Genomic DNA, 10,902 nt, shown 5'->3' on the forward strand with positions numbered 1-10,902 from the left:
AAATATTCTGGGCCATCACGTGTTTGGCTGAAGAACGCGATGGACTTCGCTGAACTGATTGCCTGGTGCTTTCAATACTTTTTGTAGTTCGAATTGTACGAGTACCACCAAAAAACTTTGATACGACGCTACCTGTTTCTTCAAAACATCTTACCCATCTTAAAATTGCATTTCTTGTTGAAAAGCGTCTGCAGCGTGGCACGTGAAACTTGATTGCGGAAGCACCTTTGTGTCTGTACTACAGACCGCGTAATAACAAAACACTTTACGGCAAAAACACGTTAGTTTATTTCCCAATTAGTCACAACACACTTAATTGCCAAATTGACAGAACCAAGAAGTCACACTTTGACAAAATATGACTTGATTTGTTTTTCCATGGCAAGCTTTTCAAAACCGTTAAATTCTGTTGCCGGACCCTGTACAATGGGACGTCAGTGCCTAATGGTATATTCCTACAATAAACTGCTTACGCAGTTCTCTTGTAAACGCGAAAGACATTAATTTGTGAGATATATGCGCTATATACTCAAGGTTCTTCTAGTTCCGTGGTTTGGTGCATTATTTATTTACTTACTGTGTTTTTGTCGGAAATGCTTTAACGACTCTTTAAGAATACATAAATTTGTAGGTACGGTAGTTCTATCTTATTTGAATACCATGCCATAGGCATATTAAATTCTAAAATATATATGTTTCTCAATTGTCCAAGAATGGCCGTTTTAACCTACTTTTAAATTTTAACTTGGGCCATAATTTATTCCGAAAACATATAAAAATAATTAGTCCCAAATACGTTATCGTATTGGGTTGCGCCAAAGGTAATTATTTGCCTAATTTGGGATGCAAACAGTTCTCTCGAATTTCACAAGATAATATTAAGCATCTCGTTACTTCTTTGCGACATTCGTGTAATGAAAGAATCGCTTGGCCTTAGATTTACTGCTTCAGTTTTAGCAAAATTTCTTGGTTTTTCCAATGAAATAATATGTTTTTATATTAAGTCATTAGGAGATTGTCACTTGCGGTGAGGCGGATATAATCGTTTTAATTGTAGAGTGTGAAAAGCACAGGGAACCACCTAGTCTGAGATTTTGCGCCCACTGATACGATATGAAAGTTCTCTGCTACACATCGGTGTTGAAAACATGAGAATGTAATGTAAAAGGAATTTCTGATATAATTTCATGTATATCCCTCCAGAACACATGAAGAAACAATGTAATTAAAACGCGTAAGGATATTAGCCCTTGTAATAGTTGTTTCTAATTTTCTTATCATGTTTTTGATTGAATTCCAGCGCCCTGCTAGTGTAAGATGACTTTCCTATACAGAGTGTTTAATAAACGGTTTGATAACATTTCTTGGGTGACAGAGGAAGTCATTTGGAACAGATTTTTCCTTATTTACCTTTATACAAAATCTCACGGCTTTCGAAATATAATTTTTTTGTGATTTCTGTAAAATTTCACAAGTTCCGAAATTCAGACTTTAATAACTTAATCTTTTATAGTGCTGTTGACTTGGACTAAATTTATTATATAACATGAACATTCTACAAAACAAAATTTTATTTTTAATAATTTAAACTCTTCCATTCCTTCATTTTTTTTAACTTCCTACTTCTTTTGTTCCTACTATGCCCAGATTCTAATTTTTATTGGTCATTTAGAAGAGTCATACATTCACATTAAAGAATAAATGTAGTCCAAGCCAATAACACTATTAAAAATAAAGTTATACATACATATATATTTCATCTTTATTTCACAAGAAAGAAAGAAGTCGGCTATCGACCGGTTGATCTTTCTGCCAAATAAAATTATTAATGCCTAAATTTCAAATTTTTTTAAATTTGTGAAAAATCACAAAAAAATCATATCTCGAAAACCGTAAAGTTTTGTATAGAAGTAAATTAGATTTAATCGGTTCCAAATTAATTTCTCTTTCACCCAGAAAATTTTGTTAAACCGTCAACTAAACATCCTATATAATAAGAATTTACCGAAGAGAAAGAAGAGTACAACATTCCTATATTTGAACACTTCAGAACAGGTATTTCTCTGTTTTGAACAGCCCTACCTCACTTTCCGCTGAATGACAATAATGACAGTACCATTAACGTCAACCAAATTATTTGAGGTTGCGATTTTTATTTAGAACTTTTCCCTTTGGCGACGTGTAGTTTTCCTCAAATTTAACAATTTTTTTATTACGCTGTTTCCATAATTAAATTGTTATTCTTTCTGTGAAAATGAACACAATATATTGCACATTGCTGGGTCTATTCCTCTTTATAGACATTTCGTCAGGGTTGTACTTCCACATCGCAGAAACCGAGAGAAAGTGCTTCATTGAAGAAATTCCCGATGAAACTAATGTTGTCGGTAAGAATTGAATTTGAACTACCCTACAATAGGTATTTATCACACAGAACTTTAATTACGACCATAGCCGTAAGAATTATATGAATATGAACATTTCCTTCCTCTTAAAGTCCTGATATATGCTTCAATTTGCTATATTTGGGTTTTGGTTATTCAATAACTTCTCGAAATTTAGAGGACTTCAACAGTGTACATGGTGTTCTATGGCGAGAGGAAAATATTTTTAAGGGATGATTATATAGTTAATTTCCAATAAAAAGCTCATAGAACTAGTAGTCCAATTTTCAACTGTTTTAAAGATGTTCAAAAATTATACTAAATATTTTTGGTGTGCAAACAATTTATTGATTTCCAAAAATTTACTGAACTACATAATAAACCTAAATAACATAAATGGAGTTTAACTAATTGATATGTTTAACATAAAAGCAGTTCAAAATGTCCTCCTTCCTTTTGAATACATAATCTCCTTTGTCAAGAAGCCAAATTAAGAGTGCAACCAATTTCCTGTCAATTTTCGCACATGGATTCACATGCTTCTTGTAGTCACCTTATCAATTCTTCTCTGGAGTTGATGAGTTGCAAATACATCTGAGATTTTAGGTGACACCAAACACAAAAACTCAGAAGTGTGAGGACTGGACTTTGTGAAGCCAGAAGGACATGAGGAAAGTGACCAGTTTTTCCCAAATTTTAGTAAACTCTTTTAAATGTTTTAAGATTGGGAATTTGTCATTCTGAAAATCGACATTGATGCGACTTGGTACTGATCTACTTCAAATGTATAACCATTAGCAAGACCGTACATAAAAATCATGTCTACACATTCTTTCTTAGTAAACATTATTGTAAATAGAAACAGACTTACTTTACCAACGTTACTGTTTTAATTTAATGAATTACAGGTAATACATGTTGACTTTATTTTTTTAGTACATATGCAACAATGTCTTTATAAGTCAAGAAAAACATAAAATCTGAATATCTAAAACAGTTGGAAATCGGATCATTGGTTATATGACATTTTTTATTGGAAATGAGCTACATAATCATTCCTTGAAATATTTTCCTCCCATCACAGAACACCCTGTTTAAACATAATGTAATGAGATTTAAATTCAAATTTTTTTTTAAGATTCGCATATACTAGTAATATACTGTTTCAAAGATCCCATGTTTTTAAACCAAAATCTCTTCTTTGTAGTAAATTACAAAGTCCAGCTTTATGACCCAAGAACCGGAGGCTTCATGCCTTCGTCTCCAGGCATTGGAATGCATGTTGACATTCGTGACCCTGATGATAAAACCATTCTGTCACGAATTTACTCCTCAGAAGGAAAAATCTCATTTACCTCCCATATACCTGGTGAACACGTAATTTGCATGTATTCAAATAGTTCTGCTTGGTTTGGTGGTTCTCAGTTGAGAGTCCACCTTGACATTCAAGTGGGTGAGCATGCCATTAACTATGGGGAGGTTGTTCAAAAGGAAAAATTATCTGAGTTGCAACTGAGAGTTAGACAGTTGCTTGATCAGGTTGAACAAATCACCAAAGAGCAGAATTACCAAAGGGTGAGTGAAATTGATTATGAAAGGCATTTTAATTCCATATTTTTGTTTATATAGTACCGGGAAGACAGGTTCAGGCAGACCAGTGAAAGTACCAACTCAAGGGTACTATGGTGGGCAGTCCTTCAAACAATTGTGTTGATAGGAATGGGGTCATGGCAGATGCGACATTTGAGAAAGTTCTTTGAGGCCAAGAAGTTGGTGTAGATTATTTATGATTTTTTTTTGTTTATGGTGGCTAAGAAATTATAAGTTTTTAATTAAATCTAATTGTATATTTTCAACTTGATTTCAATCCTCTAATGCATATGTCCAGTTTCAAAACCACTTGGAATTTTAATCACCGTTAAATTTTCGTGAAGGAAGATGCGCTAGTGACACTTTAACAATTCAGCAAGTAACCAACCAATCAGGAGTAGGTTTAGATTTTAATTAAAAAAAATTAAATTAAAGTTTTAAGGTAGGACGAATTACGATTGTGCGAATGGTACCAAGCGAGCGAATCTCTAGTATAAGTATGTCACTGAAGTAGAACTAGCACACTTAGCGCACACACCTTTGGGAGCTAAGGAAATATGCTTGCACAACACCTAATTTTGCTATAAACAGCTATGAAATAATGCTTACTACAGCAGGAATAATAATAAAAAAATCTTCGCCATTATCAAGAATTTTCAGTTGAACGATTGTTTAAAATTGACCTTTCAAAAAATCAATTACCTATGAATCAACATTTTATAGTAATTAACTCCTTGCTCGTAACAGAAAAAAACACCGCACATATTGTTAAGATAGTCTTCTACTTCATTAAAATGGCCATTATTTCAAGTTGACGTTTTTCTTAAAAACCGAAATGTTGAAGTTAAACACGCGACTTTTTGCATTCAACTTTTTTATTACTATTGGTTGAAAGAATCAATATTCCGATCACCAAAGAGGTTTAAACTTATGATCAATAGCAAACGGTCTTAATTCTCCAAACTAATATGGAGATATTTCAATTTTCAATTTTAAATTGAATAAAGTCACCCACATACTGTTCGATCACATGATCAGAGGCTTTGAGTAATCTTATTTTGACATAATCTAAAAACGAAATTGGTCTTTGCATGAGAGCGAGCAAAATTACCTCTCACTATTTTAATAAGATGGTAATATTTTAATAATTCAAAATATATAATTTTTTAAATCTAAAAATAAGACCTTACATGTACAAACATTAACAATAATTATTTATAAACCAATAGAATTAATCACGTAATACTTATAATGTTGGGTACAATATAGAGGAGTATGAGAACAAACTTTGTAAACCATAATTCGTTGCAAAAATTATTTACTCAATGATCAGTATTGCTTGGCCTTTGTTCGCTGTTCAAGTAAGAAAGTCTTGAAAAATCCCGCACTACATCAATAAACATATCGCTTCCGGAAACTCCCGATTCCGAGTCTCTCATTTCTTCATTGAGCCGCTCTAATCGAAGCCTAAGAAAGAATTTTCTTTTACCATTAATCGAAATGATTATGTAAAATAACGAAAAATTGAAATTATATTACTCACAAGGTAACAATATCCGCATGTTCCTTTTGCTCAGCCATCGACAAGGGCACTTTTCCTTCTTCGTCCTCGATATGTTGATCCGCTTTATATTTCAAAAATAAACAAACTTGAGCTGTGTGTCCTTCTCTTGTTGCTAAATGCAATGGAGTTCGTCCATTTTGGTCTTGAACATTAATTTTAGCACCGTTTAGTAAAAGATACGCACATGCTATCACCGATCCCTAAAAGACAATTTTGAATTAAATATCACAAGTTTTTTAGAAATTATATAAGAATCTTTTAGTAAAAAAATCTTACACTCAGCACTGCACCATGCAGGGGATATCTATCCCGTTCTTTGCGATTAGGCCAATTTTTGTCAGCCCCTAAAGCCAATGCCTGACACATCACTGGAAGATTATCAGCTGCTGATGCTTTGTAAAGCAAAATATTGGAATCTAAACTTGATACATCATCGTCACCTATAGAAACGTAAACATAAAAGTCAAATACTGTAACAAAAAAAACTTACCAACTGCAGAGTCTTTCTCCTCTTCAGTATCGCCCTCTTTTTCACTTTGGCCACGGATCATGGGTTTGATACTCAAATCGCTTCCAAACAACCATACAGGTCTAGTATCATTTCTAGTTGCATCTTCATTAAAACTCGACAGTGACATTGAATCGCTCTTCTTGTCTTCTCCTAAATCACTAAAACCCGCATCACTATCTTTATCGGAGGATTCTCTGGAATGTGTAGGTGTGCGTCTTATTTTCTCAACAACCCATTTTCTAATGCGTGTCGGTACGTTAGACTCGTCTGATGCTCCATTTAGGAGCTCACTTTGAATATCTTCAATTTTTTTAATGAATTTTTTGTCTACGTATTTTGACTTGATCCATTCCTCTCTCTGTGTTCTAAAGCATTTTGATTTCAATAATATAATTTTTTTATACAAACACAAAGTATTGTACCCTGAGCAATATTCCGAAGCTCGCTGAACTTCTTTAGGAACGTTATATTCGTAAATTTTATTAACGACACTGTTGCCTAATTCCGCAATAACTTTGATAACTTCGGGCTCCCAATCATCCAACTTCAGGGAACGAACTTTACTATAATGCACTCCTAGACTTCGATGAACGCCCGAACATTCTAAAAATTGAAATAAACTAACTAAAAATACTAATATTTTAATGACCAAGTTTCAGTGTGAAATTCCATGAATACCTGACAGTATGTTTTGAAAAATTAGTAAGGAAACTTACCAATACACATTAAAATTCCCAAGTTAATACTGGCCCAATATGGATTCGGGCTCTTACAATCTGCACACAAATTATTTCCGGGATGTCTTAAAATTTTTTCCAGCATCCTGAAAAAAATTAAAATATCATGATAGATATTTAATTACATAACTATTTCTGTGCAAAAATGTTAAAGATTCTAAACTTAAATCAAGGTAAAGAGAACTAACAAATTGCCACATAAATGAATAAAGTAATCAGTGAACGAGAACATACAATAAAAAAAATGAAACAAACACTTTTCAACAACCTTTCGTTTTCCACATTTTTCGACCCTTCACTTACCTCATTTTCTGAGATTTATTATTATTATCCACCCTTGATAAATGCGAACTGTCATTCGTTCGGAAGCAGCTATTTTGGTCATTGCTACTCTCGCCTTGGGATTTATTTAGCACCATTTGAATTGCATTTCCAATTGCCTTCTGTAAAGCATCGGTCCATATATTGTACATTTCTTCCGAGTCTGCTTGCAAGATGTGGCTTCTATGACAAGAAGTTAAAAATTAGTTAATCGATATACATATGTAACTTGAATGCGTACTTTGAAGGCGAAACAATTTCAAAGCAAAACCGCCGATCGCCCTCCGTCACTGGTTTAATAGTACAAATTCTCAAGTCATCTTCCATTATTGTTTCAGATTCATCTCCAGTCCTACGCCTAACAATTAAGCAAAAATTATAAAGTTTTCTTGTGTTCACTACTAAAAAATACCTGTAAACTAACTTGTTGTCAAACAAATAGAACCACCTCCGATTCCACGTTTTGAAAGCATTAGAGGTGCGTTTAAACAGATACCCTTCCAATTTCAAAGACTTATTACCGTTCTGCACCACAGTATCTTCAGAATTTGAGACTAATTTATGAGAATCTTCAACTTCTTTTTCAATTTTTCGCGTCTCGTCTCTCATGTTACCAATCTAATGGGAACAAAAAAATAAAAAGGGCAAGGAAATTTATTGCGACAAACCTCATTGGCTAAAGATCTGAAAAATGGTTGAAGATCATGACATAAATCTTCGCCCTGATGGTAGTATGCAGTACGAGCATGCATGTACGATAAAAGCTGAAATCCATTATGTATGAAGAAAATGTGAAGAAGAGAATTTAATAAAACTCACAGTACTTAAAATTTCATGTCTTTTCTTGCTTTGTAATACATATATGCTGTTCACATAATTTAGAGTCTGATGCCCAAAACAAGACTTAATAGCAAATAAAATATTTTGTACTTCTTCAACTTCCTGAGGTTTGTTTCGCGGAACTTGCGAATTTCGAACTAGGACATTATCATACTCTTTGGATATGTCTTCAAAATGACTTTTGTAATCTCTAACTGCTTTAATATCTCTGTAAAGGAAATAAATGTCATATCATATAAAAAAACAAACATGTTAAAGACTTTTTAACAAAAGACGAAATATTCTTCAAAAAAATTCTGGAAACTTGATCTAACAGGGTGGTGTGAAATTTGTTCATTTCTTGTAAGCTATGAATTAACTTATTCAATGCGCTCAATACGTCTGGATCGTCTCTAAATGAGGCACTAAGATCCCAAAGACTATTGGCAAACAAGCTGGAAAAAAGAGAAATATCTAATGGAGTTAATGACATTTAAAACACATAAATACCTTTGTTGTCCAACATAAGTTTTTCCGGTTTCTATCATGCTAGTGCACACTTTTAAAATCTTCTCCATCCTTTGTTCTAAGTGGTCTATTCTTTGCTCCTCTTGATCAAGTAGAAGCCTGTTTGAAAAGTTACATTTGTTACATATATTAATTTAAGTGTATGACTTTCTGGGAATCAAGTTAGACATTACATATTGATCTATTATATACAGATTGTTACAAATTCCACGCATTAGCATTCCATCTTAATAATCATATGAGATAGATAGATAAGGCAATATACAGGCAAATAGCTGTCATGCTAGCATATCTAATGCACTTGACAGAATACTGACAAGTACTACTAGCATTACTATAAAATTTCAACATTATATAGCTCTTAGATTGAATCACAAATAGAATAGCTTGTATTTATAAGAGACCATGTAAATCGTTTTTTTATTACTTGCGCATCCATTGTGACATACACATGTTACCCAGTACTCTGATCTGGTATTGTCTTTTGTTTATGCCATAATTACTGATTGGGATGAGATCTATCTAACCTGAACTAACTCATGTCTCACTCTAAACACAAGGGGGGCACAGTTAAATGAGGTACCAAGGTTCATTTATATTTCTTTATATTTTAAAAGATTTGTCTAACTTCCACTGTTTATACTGCGCTTAACAACACAAGAAAGACATTTGGTGCTAGGTTACACTGTAAGTTTATTAAACAAACAAAAACATACACTGCACAGTTAAACTAAATTTCTAAAATGGTACTATGCTATTGCAAGAGCTATTAACCAAGAACAAGCAAGTGTGAGAGAGATCTGTTTTGTGTATTTTTAAAGAGGCTTAAGCCCTTTTTTCTTCCCACTGTGTCATCTAACATGAAAAGATACATGACTAATTTATTTTATCTACGCAATAAATTAGTGTCATTGGTTATCTATACTGTAAATGGTGTTGGGTTTATTTTCTTTGAACAGGCAGGTTTATATCTCCTATAAACAGTATTGGGTGTTTTTCCAACAATTACATCAATTTCTTTTGATGTCGTTTTGAAAGAATAATAAGTTTTGAGGAAATAATTTATGTAACTTGAAGAATATACCAAAGAATGGGCTTGTCTCCTTGACTCAATCAGACAATTTATCTATTTTGTTTTTTTTATTATTTTGAACAAGGTTTCAGTATTCAGATAAAACCTCTTCTGCACTAGAGAAATTAAATTTATTAAGGGTAATTCCGCTCTAAATCCAACATATTTCATAAATTTTGTTTACACTTATTCAATACTAAAGCTGTGTGAGAGCTAATTCTTTTTTGATTAGAAATAATCCAAACATGCTCTCCAAGTTAAATCCAGAAATGGAGATATGCAAAGAAGAATTTGTCACAACAATCTGAACCCTCTGTGTAAGGTAAATAACAATCTAGACAGGGAGTATATTGTGGATCTATAATGCATGAAGCTTGACAAGTAACTAACTGTGATTTAACTAGAGCAAATTCTTATGATCGACCTGACATCCAAGCCCTATTTACTTCAACATGAGAACATTCCAATAGGTTTACTTCATTAATACTATAATTTACAGGACATTTTAAGGAATATGTGTTAGATGTTAGAGGATATGTGTAGATGTAGAAAGTTAATTAGATGTTATGAACCTTCAAATATTTTTGATGATATAAACAACCTCAGAAATAATTCTTAACAAATCAAAAGAAAAATAAAGGAACTTTATGACATCTTTCTTATGACACAAAAATTCTTATTAAACAGAAAACCGGAAGATAATTTGCTGGGACACCTTTGTAATCACTATATATGACTTTTTGGGGATGTGAGAATAAATATATTATTGACGTTTTTCAGATGTGAGGTGCTTAAAAACTTCATAGTTAAAATATTACATTAGGTTTTTGAACACAGTTGCTTGCTTAGCCTAATCAGTTATAAAGCTTTTTTGTGTATAGAACATCAATAAATCTATTGAAATGGTTCATCAAAATATGTCTTACCTAAACTTTGGTGAATCTCGAAGACACTCATATAACTCAATTTTTGGACCCATTCTTCTTTAAAAAGGAATGTAAAAAGTAACGCGGAAATCAATATTTTCGGATATGGGTCATGAATAACGTTAATAATTCCTTTTAATTAAGGAATCACAACCCACAACAAATTAGTCATTCAAAACTGCAATCTGCACTTTACAACATTTGTAAACCAGGGGGTCGGTGGGGCATGTATCTACTGTATAAGACAGGAATCAGTAACGCTCAGAATATAAAACTAAGTAAAAATAGATAAATTTGTGAAAGTGAAAATTTAATACTTTTTGAGCAGTAATAATTAAGAAGCCAAAATAAAACATAAATAATCTATTTGATTTTTCAAGAAATGAGAGTTTTTCACAATTTGTGTCAGACTGCAGCGTTAAATCATAGTTATGTCAAAGATATTAATCA

At 32.7% G+C, this 10,902-nt stretch overlaps 2 protein-coding genes across 2 annotated transcripts; one reads left to right on the forward strand and one right to left on the reverse strand.

The window, feature by feature from the left end:
• The first annotated feature begins 2,190 nt into the window (after positions 1–2,190).
• Positions 2,191–4,216, forward strand: eca (eclair). The gene is made up of 3 exons (XM_066403103.1): positions 2,191–2,387; positions 3,592–3,959; positions 4,014–4,216. The coding sequence occupies exons 1-3, from the start codon at positions 2,255–2,257 to the stop codon at positions 4,161–4,163; spliced, it is 651 nt and encodes a 216-aa protein (XP_066259200.1). The 5' UTR covers positions 2,191–2,254; the 3' UTR covers positions 4,164–4,216.
• Positions 4,217–5,081: 865 nt separating this feature from the next.
• Positions 5,082–10,799, reverse strand: CenB1A (Centaurin beta 1A). The gene is made up of 14 exons (XM_066403073.1): positions 10,453–10,799; positions 8,437–8,553; positions 8,208–8,381; positions 7,927–8,155; positions 7,776–7,871; positions 7,520–7,725; positions 7,349–7,465; positions 7,090–7,290; positions 6,766–6,872; positions 6,472–6,652; positions 6,029–6,414; positions 5,815–5,978; positions 5,518–5,738; positions 5,082–5,441 (listed from the first exon to the last, which is right to left on the reverse strand). Exons 1-14 carry the CDS (start codon positions 10,503–10,505, stop codon positions 5,297–5,299), a joined length of 2,397 nt encoding a protein of 798 aa, XP_066259170.1. The 5' UTR covers positions 10,506–10,799; the 3' UTR covers positions 5,082–5,296.
• Positions 10,800–10,902: the final 103 nt, after the last annotated feature.

Source organism: Euwallacea similis, chromosome 28, assembly GCF_039881205.1.
Source record: "Euwallacea similis isolate ESF13 chromosome 28, ESF131.1, whole genome shotgun sequence".
Classification (NCBI taxonomy): domain Eukaryota; kingdom Metazoa; phylum Arthropoda; class Insecta; order Coleoptera; family Curculionidae; genus Euwallacea; species Euwallacea similis.

Bases quoted from the DNA above. Each gene is read 5' to 3' on its own strand.
- eca (XM_066403103.1), top strand. From the start codon at position 2,255: ATGAACACAATATATTGCACATTGCTGGGTCTATTCCTCTTTATAGAC. The intron at 2,388-3,591 runs GTAAGAATTGAA...TCTTCTTTGTAG, and splicing joins CGATGAAACTAATGTTGTCG to TAAATTACAAAGTCCAGCTT. The intron at 3,960-4,013 runs GTGAGTGAAATT...TTGTTTATATAG, and splicing joins AAGAGCAGAATTACCAAAGG to TACCGGGAAGACAGGTTCAG.
- CenB1A (XM_066403073.1), bottom strand. From the start codon at position 10,505: ATGGGTCCAAAAATTGAGTTATATGAGTGTCTTCGAGATTCACCAAAG. The intron at 7,872-7,926 runs GTGAGTTTTATT...AATGGATTTCAG, and splicing joins GACATGAAATTTTAAGTACT to CTTTTATCGTACATGCATGC. The intron at 5,442-5,517 runs GTGAGTAATATA...ATTCTTTCTTAG, and splicing joins CATGCGGATATTGTTACCTT to GCTTCGATTAGAGCGGCTCA.